General features: G+C 34.5%; 1 protein-coding gene across 4 annotated transcripts in view; it reads right to left on the bottom strand.

Annotated features, from left to right (window-relative positions):
- Positions 1 to 7,251: 7,251 nt before the first annotated feature.
- The window catches only part of LMBRD2 (LMBR1 domain containing 2), a 47,972-nt gene continuing 38,781 nt past the window's right edge, over positions 7,252 to 16,442 (bottom strand). For 2 of the 4 annotated variants that reach the window (XM_061129954.1, XM_061129958.1), the window contains 2 exons: positions 14,286 to 14,415; positions 7,252 to 13,171 (listed from right to left, as the gene is read on the bottom strand). In XM_061129954.1, coding sequence (XP_060985937.1) covers positions 13,087 to 13,171; positions 14,286 to 14,415 — 215 coding nt within the window. In that variant the 3' untranslated portion in view covers positions 7,252 to 13,086. The remainder of the gene's footprint in view (positions 13,172 to 14,285; positions 14,416 to 16,442) is intronic. The other 2 variants (XM_061129955.1, XM_061129957.1) reach the window with 2 other exon arrangements.

Raw genomic sequence — 16,442 nt, 5'->3', positions numbered from 1 at the left:
TTTTTTTTTTTTTTTTTATTGGACAAACCACTCTAAAAGGCATGTGCCAATGACACCTGCTGGTCCCGTTTTCAACTGTTGCGCCAACAGATGTCTTCACATTCCACTGGCAGCAAATTCTTCAAAAAGAAAGCCACAGTTCACCTGCGACTCTTGTTTAAGAGCCAGTGAATGAGGACTTTATATTTCTCTTCATCCCAAGGGCCTCTTCTGTGATAGTTTCTGAAAACCCTGGTGAGGGGTAATATCCTGTATCAGCTCTTACTTGAGGTTTTACTTTGCTTTACTGGGGCATCATTTTCTTTTCATAATGTTTAAACATTTGCTAATTTATATAGCATTTGGGAAATGCCCCCACCTAAGGGATTCTACACTTAAAAATCTCAGGACAAACAAATTGGCCCAGGAGTCAGGCAGTCAGCTGACACTCTGAATGAGCAGCAGTCAACTCTGACCTCCTTTTGTTAAAGAGGCCTGACACTTAGAGAAAACCTTGAGGAGAAAACCTGTGCGAAGTTGGGGAAACAGAGACGTGGCTGTGGAAGGGAGAGTCTCTACCTTGTGGACTGTAATTCCTGGGAGCTGTACAGATACATCTTTGCCTGGACTTCCCTCCCCATAAGTAATCTACATAAGACATTCTGAAAAAGGACCTAGACATAAGTATGCTTTCAAAGTTCCTCAAGTGATTCTAATATGAAGCCAGGGTTGAGAATATCAGTTCTGGAGGGAGACAGAAGGCAAACATGCATTTACCCTAACTATATAAGGACACAGGGTATATCACCATTCACATATATTTAAATGGTTCAAGTATATTTAAAATTGGTTTCAGGAGAAAGAAGATGGAATGAACTAATGTTGGGACAAATGGTGTTGAAACTTCTGTTTCAATGAGAAAATCCTTCCTCTGAGGATGATTACTGATAATTATTGGAAGCAAATAAGAGGAAACTGACATCTCATCAGTGAGACATGTACAGTAGGCTTCTTCCAAAAGAGCGTGAGGTTATCAATGGGGAGAATAAATATGACCAAATGCATAGTCAGTTTAGGCTATAGGAGGTTGATGAGCATCTTCTGATTGGATTGGGAAAAAAAGCAGATAGCTAGTTTAAGTCCAGAAAGCAATAGTGCAAGGAGTCTTCTTGAATTCAATGACTGAATGAGGATAATTTTCCAAGTTATATCTGGAACAATTTCAAAGGGTTTCATTAACTGCAAAATCCTAGTCAAGAAAGATTTATACTTTGGTTTAATATATCTATAAATCTTGACCTTTAGATAATGCAGCAGTTGTTTATCATCTGTTAAATGCTGTACACTATGGTACACTCTGTGGACCGATAGTGAGGAAGGCAAACATGACTTCTGAGCTCATGGAGCTGGCAGTTTGACTGGAAAGAGAGACATTACAAATCATTACAAATAACAGATTAAAAAGTAAGATGTTAAGTCTTCCAAAGGAAAGAACTAGGTATTATGAAAGTTGTTGTTATTGTTGTTCAGTCACTAAATTGTGTCCGAATCTTTGTGACCCATGGACTGTAGCCCACCAGGTTCCTCTGTCCATGGGGTTTTCCAGGCAAGAACACTGGACTGGGTTGCCATTTCCTTCTCCAGGGGATCTTCCCCACCCAGGGATTGAACCTGTGTCTCCTGCATTGCAGGAGGATTCTTTACCCCAGAGATGCCCAGGGAAGCCCCACAGACACAATCTAATTAGTCTAGCAGTCAGTATACTGATTCTGTCTGTATGCTACTATTGATTTCATGTAAATCAGTTGGGAGGCTTTCATTAAGTTTTAAAAACATTTAAAGTAACATGTGGGACAGTTTTGAGAAATCCTGCCTACAAATCCAGGGCTGAGGAGTCTCTACAAAAATCACATCGGTTAAGTCCCTCTTCAAAGTGGGCAGGTGACACTCTGAGCAGCACTGGCCCAAAATGCCAACTCAGAATACCAGGAGTCTTCCTTTGGTATTCCCATGCCCTCTTTTCTGGACCTCTCTCCTTTCTTACTAATTCTAATACTCACACATCTAATCTAATCTCCAACCCTCACAGGGAAAAGACAAAGATGTGAGGTTTAAAAGATGTCACAAGGCTCCTCCTATTGATATCCTATTGAACAATCCCCAGTACCTAATATCATGCAGCAGCTCAGATCAGGGCAGGATGGAAACTGAGTAAGTTAATCTACTGATTCAACACAAATTGAGTATCTATTATGGGTCAGGCACAAGTGGTTCTGTAAACAAAAATGATTCCTTTTGGAGCTTATGTCTGAGGAAAGAGGTGAGAAATAGTGTATAGTATGTTAGTGCTAAGCTCTGATGATTTTCAGAATTTGGCCAGGCAGAATCCCCGTCCCTAGGGGCTCAGACAGTAAATGAGAGAGACCCGGGTTTAATCCCTGTGTTGAGAAGATCCCCTGGAGAGCATGGCAACCCACTCCAGTATCCTCGCCTGGAGAACCCCATGGACAGAGGAGCCTGGAGGGCTGCAGTCCACGGGATCGCAAAGAGTCAGACACGACTGAGCAACTAAGCACAGTATGTTAGATAGAGCTAAGTGCTAAGAAGAAAAATTAAGCAGGGATGTTCCCCCAGAAATGACTTCCAGATAAGGACCTGCAGGAAGAGGATCAACTTAACCACATGGATACTTGGTGTTTCTTAAATAACAAGTCTTCTGCGGGGCAGCATTTCGCTTGGTACTTCCATTATTTGATTATAATCCTCACACTAATGAGCACTGTATTATAAGCCATCTCACTCACCCCACCCCCTTTTTTTTAAACAAATATGAGTCTGAGGATTGGGTTTACTGGGGAGTCTCTGACCTAACCAGGGTTCAGGGGCCCCAAATACCATATTAAAAGATGCCACTTTCTTATCAATTCTTATAATTTGTGTATTTTGGGATCTCCCACATACATAATCATGTCAAATAAAACTTTCTCATTCTTAGGTCTTTTATTTTTCTCTTCTTATGATTATGGAACATACAATGTTAAAAGAAGTGGTGATGGTAGGTATCCTTGGCTTTCTTTGGGTCTTAAAGGTAAAGATTATAGCATAAAGGATGACATTTGCAGTAGTTTTGCATTCATATATGCCTATAGATATGTATGAATATATGTATTCTTTTATTAGAAAAAAGAATGCTTATTTTTTCATTGTTGTCTTTTTTCATTTATTATTTTTTAATTGAAATACAGTTCATGTGCCATGTTATAGCATAAAATAGTGATTCACAATTTTTAAAAGTTATACTCCATTTATAGTTATTATAAAATATAGGCTATATTTCCTGTATTGTACAATGTATCCTTGTAGCTTATTTTCTACATAATTGTTTGTACCTCTTCATCCCCTACATTTATATTGCCCCTCCCTCTTTTCCTCTCCCCACTGGTAAACACTAGTCTGTTTTCTGAGTCTGGTTTTTTTTTTGTTTGTTGTTGTTATATTCACTACTTTGTTGTCATTTTTTAGATTCCAAATGTAAAAGATATCATACATTATTTGTCTTTGCCTGACTTATTTCACTTACCATCATATCCTCCAAGACTATCCATGCTGCTGCAAATGACAAAATTTCATTCTTTTTAATGGCTGAGTAGTATTCTGTTGTATGAATATACAACATCGTCTTTATCCATTCATCTGTTGATGGACTCAGGTTGCTTCCATACCTTGGCAATTGTAAATAATGCTGCTATGAACACTGGGGTGTGTGTATTGTTTCCAATTCCCAGGAGTGGAATTATTGGGTCATATGGCAGTTCTATTTTTAGTTTCTTGAGAAACCTCCATTGTTTTCCACAATGGCTGCACAATTTTACCTACCAATAGTGTTGTAAGGGTTCCCTTTTCTCCACATCCTAGCCAATATTTGTTACTTGTGTTATTTTTGGTGATAGACATTCTAAGTGTGAGGTGATATCTCATTGTAATTAGCAATGTAGAATATCTTTTCATGAGCCTGTTGGCCATCTATATATCATCTTTGGGAAAATATCTACTCAGGTCTTCTGCTCATTGTTTAATTAGGTTGTTTGGGTTTTGCTTTTTTATTTTTGACATTGAGTTGTATGAGCTGTGGATATTAATCTCTTGTTGGTATTTAATAGTATCATTTTCAAATATTTTCTCCCAAACCGTAGGCTGTCTTTTTGTTTTGTTTATGGTTTCCTTTGCTGTGCAAAAGCTTTTAAGTTTAATTAGGTCCCATTTATTCATTTTTGCTTTTATTTCCTTTGCTTTAGGAGACAGATCAAAAAAATATTGCTACCATTTATGTCAAAGAATGTTCTTCCTATGATTTCTTCTAGGAGTTTTATGGTTTCCAGTCATACATTTAGGTCTTCAATACTTTTTGAGTTTATTTTTACATATGGTGTTAGAGAAAATTACAATTTCATTCTTTTACATGTAGCTTCAGTTTTCCCAGCACTAGTTATTGAAGGGACTGTCTTTTCTCCACTGTATAACCTTGCCTCCTTTGTCATAGATTGACCATAAGTGCATGGGTTTATTTCTGAGCTCTCTATTCTTGTCCACTGATCTATGTCTGCTTTTGTACCATACTGTTTTCATTACTGTAACTTTGTAGCACAGTCTGAAGTCAAGGGGCTTAATTCCTCCAGCTCTGTTCTTTCCCAAGATTGTTCTGCAGTAGTTTTAGGTTCTTACACATACACATGTCTCTATGTATGCATGCAGATATGCATTATCAGAAAAAATGCTTTTTAAAAAATATAACTTTAATATGTGTTGATGATATGAAAATATCTTATGCAACTATTTGAGATGTGATTTTACTCTTTCAATTATTAATGTGATTTACAGATCTTTCTTTTCAGAAAACTTTTACAGTTTGGAATATAGATATATTCAGAAAAGTGCATAAAATATAAATGTATAGTAGATAAGTATAAATAGAAAAATGGTTGTACAAAATGCCCACATATAAGGAACAAAACATTGCCCATAGTAACCCTGAGGCTCTCTGAGTGATACCTTTGAATGTCCATCCCTATCAGAGGCATACTCTGATTTCTATACTAAATCACTTCCCATGACTTTACTTAACAGTTTTCTCAACTATGTATGCATTTCTAAACAACAAGTTCTAGTCTTAGGTAGTTTCTGTTCTTTTGCTGTTCTGAGTTAAAATTTTTTGTCACTTAATTTTTCCTTTACTTGTTGCTATATCCTATTTCTATTCTTTTAATGCTTACCAAAGAAGACTGTAGCATGCATCCTCAATTGAAAATCTAGCTTAAAGCAACATCTTTACTCCTCCTGAATATAATCATGACCTTGGAACACTATAACGCAGTTTCTTCCAGTCCCAACTTTTAAGCTATGTAATTTAAATCTCTATATTTTGAAACTTTATTATAAAACAAGATGTACACATAGCAAAGCACACATAAAAGCATGTACTGTTAAGCAATTCATTACCACCAACTGGACACCTGTAAAACCACCACCCAAGAAAGGGGACACAGGTAGCAATCCAGAAGTTTCCCTTGTGCTCATCAAAGTCACTAATCCCTTCCTTCTCTTCAAAGGTAAGCCTGACATGTATGGTAATTTCTTTTTATTCTTCATGATTTTACTACAAAGCATTCATTTTTTAACTCTACAATTTAATCTTTTTCTGAACTTCATATAAGCAGAATCACACTATATTTTTTCATGTCTGACTTGTTTGGATCCACAATATCTTTGTTTTATCCATGTTGTTACATAGTTGTATTAAAAATTAATCATTTCCACTTATTCATGCACATATCCATCATGATGAATAAATAAACCTATTCTGTTGACTGAATTATCTATGGTTGAAATTATTATGAATAATGCCATGAATTATGTCATTCCTATACATATCTCTGGGTACATATATATATATACACACACATATTTTTGTGTGATATATATATTGTCTGCCAAGCCCATGTTTACCTATGTTTCCATGTTATCTTCTAGAAGTTTTGTGTTTTAGGTTTATGAACCATTTTGAGTTAATTTTTGTAAAAAGCATGAAGTTAATGTCTAGATTATTTTTGCATTTGGTTGTCCAGTGTTCCAGCATCATTTGTTAAAGACTCCTTTCTCCATTGAATTGCCTTTGTTCTTTTGTCAAAGATCAATTGACTATATTTATGTGGGTGTATTTCTGCTCTCTGTTGTTTCATTGTCTACTTGTCTATCCTTTCAACAATCTCACAATGTCTTGATAATTGTAGCTTTATTTTAAGTCTTGAAATTCGCTAGTGTCAGTACTCCAACTTTGTTCTCCTTCAGTATTGTGTTGACTCTTCTGGGTCGTTTGCCTCTCCATATAAACTTTAGAATCAGTTTGTCAATATCCATAAAATAATTCATTGGGGCTTTAACTGGGATTACATTGAATCAATAAGTCAGTTTGGGAAGAACTGACATCCTGGAAATATTGGGTCTTCCTGCCTTCCTGCTCATTATGGAATCTCTATTTATTCTGTTCTTTGATTTCTTTCACTGGTGGTTTGTAGTTTTCTTCATATAGATCTTAGATATATTTTATTAAATTTATACCTAAGTATTTCATTTTAGGGGATGCTAGTGTAAATGGTATTACCTTTAATTCTGAATTCTACTCTTCCATTGCTGGTAAAAGTGAAAGGGACTCGCTTTTTTATATTAGCCTTATATCCTGCAAACTTGCTATAATCATTTACTCATTTTAGGTTTTTTTTTTGTTGTTGTTTTTTGTTTTCATTTTTTTAGCCAGTTCTTTTAGACTGCTACATAGATGATCATATGATCTGCACACAAACACAGTTTTATTTCTTACTTCCAAAACTGCATATCTTTTATTTCCTTTTCTTCTTACTGTATTAAGTAGGACAGATGTAAATGATGTTGTATTTTTAATCTCAAATTTTTATTGTTATTTTTGGTATATGGGAAAGCAACTCTATTTCCTTTGTCAGCCTGGCTAGAGTTTCATCAATTTTATTGATCTTTCCAAAGACTCAGTATTTGCTTTCATTGATTTTCCCGTTTTCAACTTCATTGAAGGAAGTAAGGTGGAGCCTAAAGTATAGGTATTTAGTTATTTATCATAAAACATTTCTTTTGTGATACCTGTTAATAATTTGAAAGGAACAAAAAAAGTCTTAGTTTACTAAAAAGAGTATAATCTCAAAGATGGTTGAAGGAAAATACATAAATGACCAGCAAAGTTCTTAGTAACTTGTAGAAATGTACTTTATTTCATGCAAAGCTACATAATTTCCTATATTTTAACAGCTAATCAAATAAACATCTCAAAAAATTCATTACATTACAATAAGTTAAAATACTACAAAGCAATTCCAAGTCCATGAGTCTGTCAAAACCAAACTGAGAGAACATTATGCATAGATAAGGCAAAAGATGCTAACTTAATTACAGGTAGCACTTTGCAGGTTTTTTTCAAATACATATTTAGTGAGAATCTGCAGAGAAAAATAGTTATATCTACAAACCATTGATCAGAAAGGGAAACATTTATCATTACATACCAGGTAGTATTCTTACCTGGAGAACTCCATGGACAGAGGAGTCTGGTAGACTACAGTCCAAGAGATTGCAAAAAGAGTCAGACACAACTTATTAATAGCAACTAAACAACAACCAGGTAGTAGTGGCTGATTAAGGATAAATTTGGCATCATGCACCAAAAATTAACATAATAAACATTTTGAAGTTTATGATCAGACGCACATTTGAAAAGACTTACTCTCTACTTCACTTAATCCACTGAATTAGATAAATAACAAGCACTTTATTAATGCAACACAGAACTTAGGCTTTTGGTATACTTTGCTTGAGTACTGGTATATATAAAAAGATACTGAAGAGATGTAGGAATATTTCAAACTCATACCAGACTACTGAACTTTAGAATATTGACCCAAGGAAATAAGTCCTGGGCAGAACTTATTTGAGAAAGATTTTTAAACTACTTAAAAGTAATAACTACAATTAGTTACTTACAAAAAACTTTACAAAAATTAAATACCAGGAAGTAACAACATCATTATTAGAGCTCTTTTTCCAATGCTATAATTTATAAATATATATATTAGATTACAATTATTTAAAAGATAGGTCCACATGTTCTCTATCTTCGAAATGAGAAAAGTTCAAGTTTTTTACAAAATATGGACAAAAACAAATCCATTGGATTGCTTAAAAAAACAAAAAAAAATACAGTCTCTCCCCTACGATTTGGCGTACCAAGTAGGGAAGATGCTAGCCAGCATTCTTTAGAGAAATACAGCTCTAAGTGACTAGATTGATAAGATTTGTGTCAATAATACCAATTCAAAATGTTGTTGTACAGTCAGATTAACAAATTATGACTTTATTTTACATATGTCTGCCAGAGTAAACCATTCTTTCTACTCTTTTCCACTAAGTACAGTAAAAATCTCCTTTTGCAAAATGATGTGAGATCAGGATAACCACAAAAGAAAAGATTTTCATAGGAAAAAAGGTTAATTCTCTCCAGGGAATGTGTTAAAAACAAAAGTCTTTTAGGATATCTATGAGAAGAGGAACATGCCATTATTCTTGTTTCATTAACAAATTTAAAATTGCGATGAGGCTTCAATCTACCACAATGGATATAAATGATAGGAAAACCAAGCTGAACATAAAAGGAGTTAGGAGTGTGGGTGTGTTTCCACTGCAACAGGATTGGGATGGGCAGGGCTAATAGCTGCTCTGATGCCAGTGATGGCTCACAGGACCTGGTCTCCAGAGTTAGAACAGGGAATAAGACTGCTTAGTCTTCCAGGTCTCTGGGCAGAAAAATAAGTCACTGTATTGAAAAGAAGTAACCCACACAAAGGGAATTAATATTTCAGAAGGCTCCCTGTAACACTCTTAGATTGTTTCAACCTCTTCTAATGAAAACTTTGACATGATGGATGTTATTTACAAACTCCTTTTCATAAAATGAGGTCTCAAGGTTTTTAATGTTTGGGGTTTGTTTGCTTGTTTTTAAAAATCACTTGTTTTAGAAATGCAATTTTATGCTAAAACATCTACACTGAGAATATTTCATTTTACTGAAGAGTCCTACTTAGTGGCGAAAAGGCCAACACAGTGAGCTAGTATCCCTCATATTTACATCCAGATGTTGCTTGGTTGTCTAGCAAAATCTGTTGTACTACTTTAAGTGCAATACTACCATTCAAGTAGTGGGATCTGTAGTCAGAACTACCACCTTTTGAGTGTACTAACCATCAAAAACAACTGTATACACCAAACGGAAGAAAAATATGTCAGCTCATTATAAGCCATACTATAAAGACAGGCTTCAGAGAGGAAGGAAGGTATAAAAGGAATGAAAGGAGGAAGGGAGAAAAGAAAGGAAAGATAAAAGTCTAAATCCATTTACTTATTAACATTTAGGCCTTAATAAATACTATCCATTACACTTTGGAGATTCAAGTACGTTAAGATTTCTCAGGGATATGTTCTGCCTCTTAGTGCAAATATATTTATCCTTGTGATTTTCAGGCATGGCCCACACAAATCACAAATATAAAACTCACATTACTGAACAGTGTGAATTAAAATTATGGAGAGTTTATTTTTCCTTTAAAACAGTAATCTACACAAAAATCAAGAACATTCTCTAAATGTACTACACGTATACAAAAATGAGGTTTGCTGTTGTATATCAATGAATTCCTTCATTAATATTCTAAAATATACTTAAAAAAACACAGACTTTCCTATCCACATTTAATTTCATTTGGGTATACAACCAGCATACATTTAAGAACTGATAATCTAATCAAATAGTAGTGTCTGAAAACAAATTGGCAGCAATTTTTAAAAAAGTTTTGATTGTCCAATCCTCTGATCTATTCTTTATAAATTAAAAACCCTTGAAAGTTCTTATTTAGTTCTTATGACTCTTGTGAAATGAGGGCCTCTAGTATAATGAAATTATTCCAAAGTCCCTGTTCATCTGGTAAGAGAACAAATTCTAATAATTAGTCTTATTTTAATAATGACTTTTTTTAAAAGTTCTAATAATAACAAATTATTGATGTAATAACATAAGTTAATAGCAACTTACAGATCCATGAAATTAACAGATTACTAATTGTTATTTTCTGCAATGGCTTACTAAACACTGGCTTACTGAATATTTTAACAATTATTTAGAAAAATAATTTAGAAAGTTTAACTAGGAATCTATTACAATATAAGAAACACTCAAAAAGTAATTGTCAGAAGTAATTCTTCAAGAAATGTACTTTGCATGTAAAGTATATGAATTTAGTAGTAATGTTTTGCAGTAGATGTCATTTTAGTAAGATTCTCAAAACAGAAAGCTTTTGTTCATATTACAGTTTTTACAAAGTTGCTTAACAAATATTAACTTAGTTCCCCAGCAATAAACTCTTAAGACTTCAGGGATTAAATAATTAACTTCCAAACACAAAATTACCCAGCCAGGTAATCTTCCTATATGATCATATATGAAATCCTGTAACATAAATTCTGCTTAAACAATTGAATACTCTGGATCACTTAAACAACCAAAATTATTTTGGAAATAACTCAAAAGTCATAAAGGGGATCTATACTGTTTTATAGAAGTATTACATACACTCCAATTATTATAATCATTTAAAAAACTAATAATAAAATAAAGTAGTACATCTTTTACATATTTCTATCAATATATCTTAGAGTATTATAAATTATAAAAGTAACTGGATCATTTCTTCTCTTTTTCTGCTTCTACTTCTACAATAGCATCTGAGTTTCATGATAAAACCTATGAGAAACAACATTATACTTAAGGAACATATTCCAAAGTAAACTCAAAGACTAAATAAGAAAACAATATTATTTTCACAGGATTTTGATTACTTACTCCAGAAAGAGTTTTTGCTTTGGGAACTTGTAAGCTTCTCTGTAATAATAAGAAACTGGACCACTTTCTGGGGTGATCCGTTTCCTATCTAGTATCTTCAAATACCACTTGTGTGGAAAACCAGCATAGCTATTAACTTATTTTGTCTTTTTAAACGCCACTATATAAACATCAACTCAATACCCTCACAACTTCTTTGTGAGGTAGATCAGTAGGTAAATAGCAAGTATCCTCTTCATTTTGAAAATGAAGAAACTGAGGCACAGAAAGGTTACCTGATTTGCCCAAGGTTTCAATGGTCAGTCATGAAATTAGTGTTAAATTATCTGTGCTCTTGGCCTATTGCTCTCTGACCATGCTTCACAATAAAAGGCTGTGTGTGTGTGTCTTCTTAAATGGGTAGTCTATATAATTTCGATTTAGAGGAAAATCTATTGACTGATAATTATTTTAAAAGGGATCTAATCTTAAAGATGATAAAAATTTAAGAAAATAAGATAATTAGGATGATAACACTATCCTTTTAGTATCTGCCTAAAACTGGCTTCTAACATATTTACATGGTAACACCAAGAAAAGAGAGAAATAAAACATTTAAAATTATGATTCAGGGAAAAATGACCTTTAAGAAACATATAATCAAATTGTCAGGTGACTATATAATTCATCCTCAAACTGGAATACTTAAGAGTGAAAATGAGCACTACTTTTAGGATCAAGGGAAACTAAGATGGCCGTGGGGAAGCTCAAGTACAGTCACCACTGGGTGAACCCATGGTATGGATTCTCAAAGAGTTGCAAATATTTCAGGGACATAAACAACTCTTTTTGCAAAATGTGCTGAACTATAGTCACTGTGCATAAAACACTGATGATTTAAAATGTAATATGTAACTTTGGTTTAAACACAAAATTTTAAAAACTCAACTTAAAATGATAACATGTTTAAGCAACAAGTTCTTACATATCTCCATTCTAAAGTAGTTTTCTATAAACCACAATTTAAGTGTTAGCAGTAACAGTAAATGGACTCACTTTTTATCTTTAAATAACCAGATATTCTTTTTCACAAGGAATAAACAGCCACCTTTTAACAGTGGAGAATTTTGTGGGACTCTTTGGCTATTAAAGTGAAGTCACTCAGTCATGTCCGACTCTTTACGACCCCATGGACTGTAGCCCAGCAGGCTCCTCCATCCATGGGATTCTCCAGGCAAGAGTACTGGAGCTGGTTGCCATTTCCTTTTCCAGGGGGATGTTCCCAACCCAGGGATCGAACCCGGGTCTCCCACACTGCAGGCAAACGCTTTACCATCTGAGGCACCAAAACCCCACTATTTACCATTAAAAATTATGATTCTCCTTGAATGGAATGATCAACACTTAAATCACTTAAATGGTAAAGGTGAACATTCCTCTCTGAAATGAAAATCTTTTACAAAGCAATACCAAAAGCATAAGACAACTTGCAGTTACTACCAAAGACTGAAAGAATAATTCACCACCTGATTAAAGTACACATGCTGAAGATACAAACACTATCAGTTGAAGTATACTCTTAAATATACATGCAAAAACCTAACTAATTTGCATATAGTGTTGAAAAAGGGCTTTCTACATTCAGTTATGTCTGGTAAGTAAGCCTTGTTTTAAGACATGGGTTTTATAAATATGGTTATTACTGAGGTCTCCATCTCTTTGGGAAATAAAGGATCAACATATTTTTTAGAAAGAACAAATACGTAAATCACTATAATAAAACTATAATATTACTCAGTTTTAACTATGGCTTCCTTGAATCTTTAAAACAATTTTTCCTGAAAAAATTAATCTGAAACAAACTGAACTACATGTTTTCAATATATACTGATCTTGATCATGAATTAAATCCTTCCATTCTAACTGTACTTCTAAGGCAGACATTTCAGGAATGGTATGCAACAAATCCTTTTAGAAATAAAGACGATATTCAATGAATAATAAGCCATTATGACTAAGATCTGATTAATTTTTAGTGCCTTTTTTATCCGACACTTTTCACTGGGAGTTCAGTAGTAAATTCTAGAGCATACGGATGTTCATAAAGACTGAACTTGTTTGTTGATCTTGGTTAGCTATTCCAGAAATTCCTACAGACTTTAAACATCATCGAATATTCTGCTGCGAGACATTGAGAGGTATCGTCCACCAGGCTGATACCTGAAAGGTGGATAAAGAAATGATCTGAGGCATCAAAAATAAAGGAGAGAAAAACAAGGACACATTAAAAGGAAGTGGGTACATAATTTGTAAGAACTGTAAAATCTATTCAGTAGCTGAAATAAGAAACTTATTCTCCAAGGATATTATCCCAAAGATTTACCTATAATTATAAATTAACCAACAACTGTTTTACAGCCTATTATATGACACATATGGCAGGATGAGAGATGTAAAAAAGAAAGAAGAGAGATATAAAACACATCATGGAACTTGGATTTAATAACTACTCTAGATTGTTGAATATAAACAGAATATTCCTCTTGCTATTTATAAGCAAATATCTTCATGCCCATGATGTTTTGCTTTTGTTTAATTATTTCTGGAGTGGAGTGGAGTCGCTCAGTCGTGTCCAACTCTTTGCAACCCCATGGACTGTAGCCTACCAGGCTTCTCTGTCCATGCGATTTTCCAGGCAATAGTACTGGAGGGGGATGCCATTTCCTTCTCCAGGGGGTCTTCCCAACCCAGAGATCAAATCCGGGTCTCCCACATTGTAGACAGACGCTTTACCATTTGAGCCACCAGGGAATTAATTATTTCTACTTGGTATGATAGGTAAAAGCACAGACTCTGAAGCCAGAGTCCTGGGGTTTAAATGCCTGATTTTGTTACTTAAAAGTTGCGTGATCCTGGGTAAGTTACTGAGCCTCTCTAAATTCAATTCCAACTGGACTTACAGCCACAAAATATGATTACTGTTGTTAAAGTGCTCAGAATACAGTGCCACCCAGTCATATCTATGTAACTACTGCTAAATATGATGCATTTCCTAAATGGAATTGTCAGAAAAAGGGATATAAATATTGTTAAGATTCTACCAAATGATTTCAATTCTTTGTTATTTATCATACTACTAGTAATAATTTATGAAGGTACTAATTTCAATTACTACCACTGGATGATATAATTTTTAAAATATAAAAGATTAGCAGCTGTTAAAAGGTATCAAACGTTGCTTAATACGTTTTGCATTAGCAAGAAAGATGAATATTTTCCTTATGTTTATCTAGTCAAGTCAGAATGTTATCAAATTTTCAGAGGAATGCTGGAGCCAAAAGGACAAACTGGAACTTACCTTCCTGATTCAGATTCAAGAGGGTCATCAGTGAATGTTTCTGCATTAAAATCCAAAGGTTCCGCATCCTGAAGAAGTTCTATTCGGTCCCTCTCAGTCCTGTTATTAGCCCTGGTATATTTAGATGTCGCTGCAAAAGAAGAAAAAAATTTCCACTTTCTGTTGTCTTTATGTGTCACAGTCTACGGACACACAGAAAGTCAAGATTATAAACGATCTGAATTTTCATTGTGAAGACAGTATTAAGAAAAGATAACTACATGGTTATCTTAAAATTATATTAAGATCATTAATAGTATGATAGAAAATAACAAAGAAGAGTTCTCCTTTGTATGTAGTCTAAGCTCAGAAGCAGCTACAGCAACAGAATTAGTATTTAACTTCAACGCAGATGGTGACTGCAGTCACAAACTTAAAAGACGCTTGCTCCTTGGAAGAATAGCTATGACAAACCTAGACAGTATATTAAAAAGAGACATCATTTTGCTGACAAAGGTCCATATAGTCAAAGCTATGGTTTTTCTAGTAGTCAGCTATGGATGTGAGAGTTGGACCATAAAGAAGGCTGAGCGCTGAAGAATTGATGCTTTCGAACTGTGGTGTTGGAGAAGACTCTTAAGAGTTCCTTGGACTGCAAGATCAAACCAGTCAATCCTAAAGGAAATCAACCCTGAATATTCATTAGAAGAACTGGTGCTGAAGTTGAACCTCAGTACTTTGGTCACCTGATTCAAAAAGCTGATTCACTGGAAAAGACCCTGATGCTGGGAAAGATTGAGGGCAAAAGGATAAGGGAATGACAGATGATGAGATTGTCAGATGGCATCACCGAGTCAATGGACATGAGTTTGAACACACTCTGGGAGATAGTGAAGAACTTGGAAGTCTGGCGTGCTGCAGTGCATGGGTTCACAAAGAGTTAGACACAACTTAGCGAGTGAACAACAGCAATCATAACAGTGAAACTGTTCACAATTAAAATAAGTTTCAGCTGGTTTCATAGTGAATCCAGGGGATGCTACATCTCATTTCTCGGCTATGATTTTAAGGTGCAATCAACTCAAACTCTCCAAGAAAGGACTCTTTTTTCCATGGGGCAAGAATTCAGGGAAGCAATGTCCACCAGAAATAAATTGCAAGCCCTGCATTTACTTTTTACTAGTAAATACATTTAAAAAGTAAAAATAAATAGTTGAAATTAATTATAACATATTTAACCCAATATATCCAAAATATTATCATTTCAATATGGGGCACCAGCTACCCTGCAAATGCTAAACAGCCATATGTGGCTAATGGTTACCACCTTGGTCAGCACAGATCTAGAAAACTAACTCTCCTTTCCCTATATGAATGATGTTTTCTCGATAAGAACCTAAATTTTCACAGTGTTATTTTGAGCAGCTCAACAGCATCAAAACAAACCATGACACAGCTCTTTTTGAAATTTTACGGCAAGCCAATTCTCTCTTACCTTACATTGCTGTCATCTTCGACTCTGCCCTCCACTGTTTCTCTCATTCATTCAGCAAATACTGCTTGCCTCCCACATGCCAGGTTCTAACTCATCATCCCAAGGTTTTGTGTTTCCTCTTAACCATTCTCCTACACCCACCAGATCTCTGCACTCGGTTAAGTCCAAATCTAAGATAAGCTTCCAAATATCTTTGTAGAATTATCCCTCTATTTCCTAGCTTTAATTGAAACTTCAGCTTTCTCTTATTTCTTTTATGCTAAATCTCATCCAAACACATCCTCTCTTCTTTATCTCCAGGATGCTTATTTTAAGCCCTCATCATTTTTTTGTTTTTTAATTTATCTTTAATTGGAGGATAATGGCTTTACAATGTTGTATTGGTTTCTTCCATAAAACAAATATTGTGTATTAATGCCCTCATCATTTTCTGACTGCATTAGTACAACAGATACTAAACTGGGTTGTGTCTCACTTCCCTGGAAATAATACTTTATATAGATGTCAAATTCATCTTTCTAAACCAAAAATCTGAGCATGCTTCTTTCCATACTGAAATCTTCTCTTTGGGATAAAATCTAAACTTCTAAGCGTGATAATATGTTTCCCAATTATCTCTGTAGCCTTTCCTCTCATCAGGCTTCTCATACTTCAGGTTCTAGTCATAGAGGAAAATCTACATT

This window comes from Dama dama, chromosome 25 (genome assembly GCF_033118175.1).
Source record: "Dama dama isolate Ldn47 chromosome 25, ASM3311817v1, whole genome shotgun sequence".
Lineage (NCBI taxonomy): Eukaryota > Metazoa > Chordata > Mammalia > Artiodactyla > Cervidae > Dama > Dama dama.
This window is presented reverse-complemented; position numbering and strand designations above follow the sequence as displayed.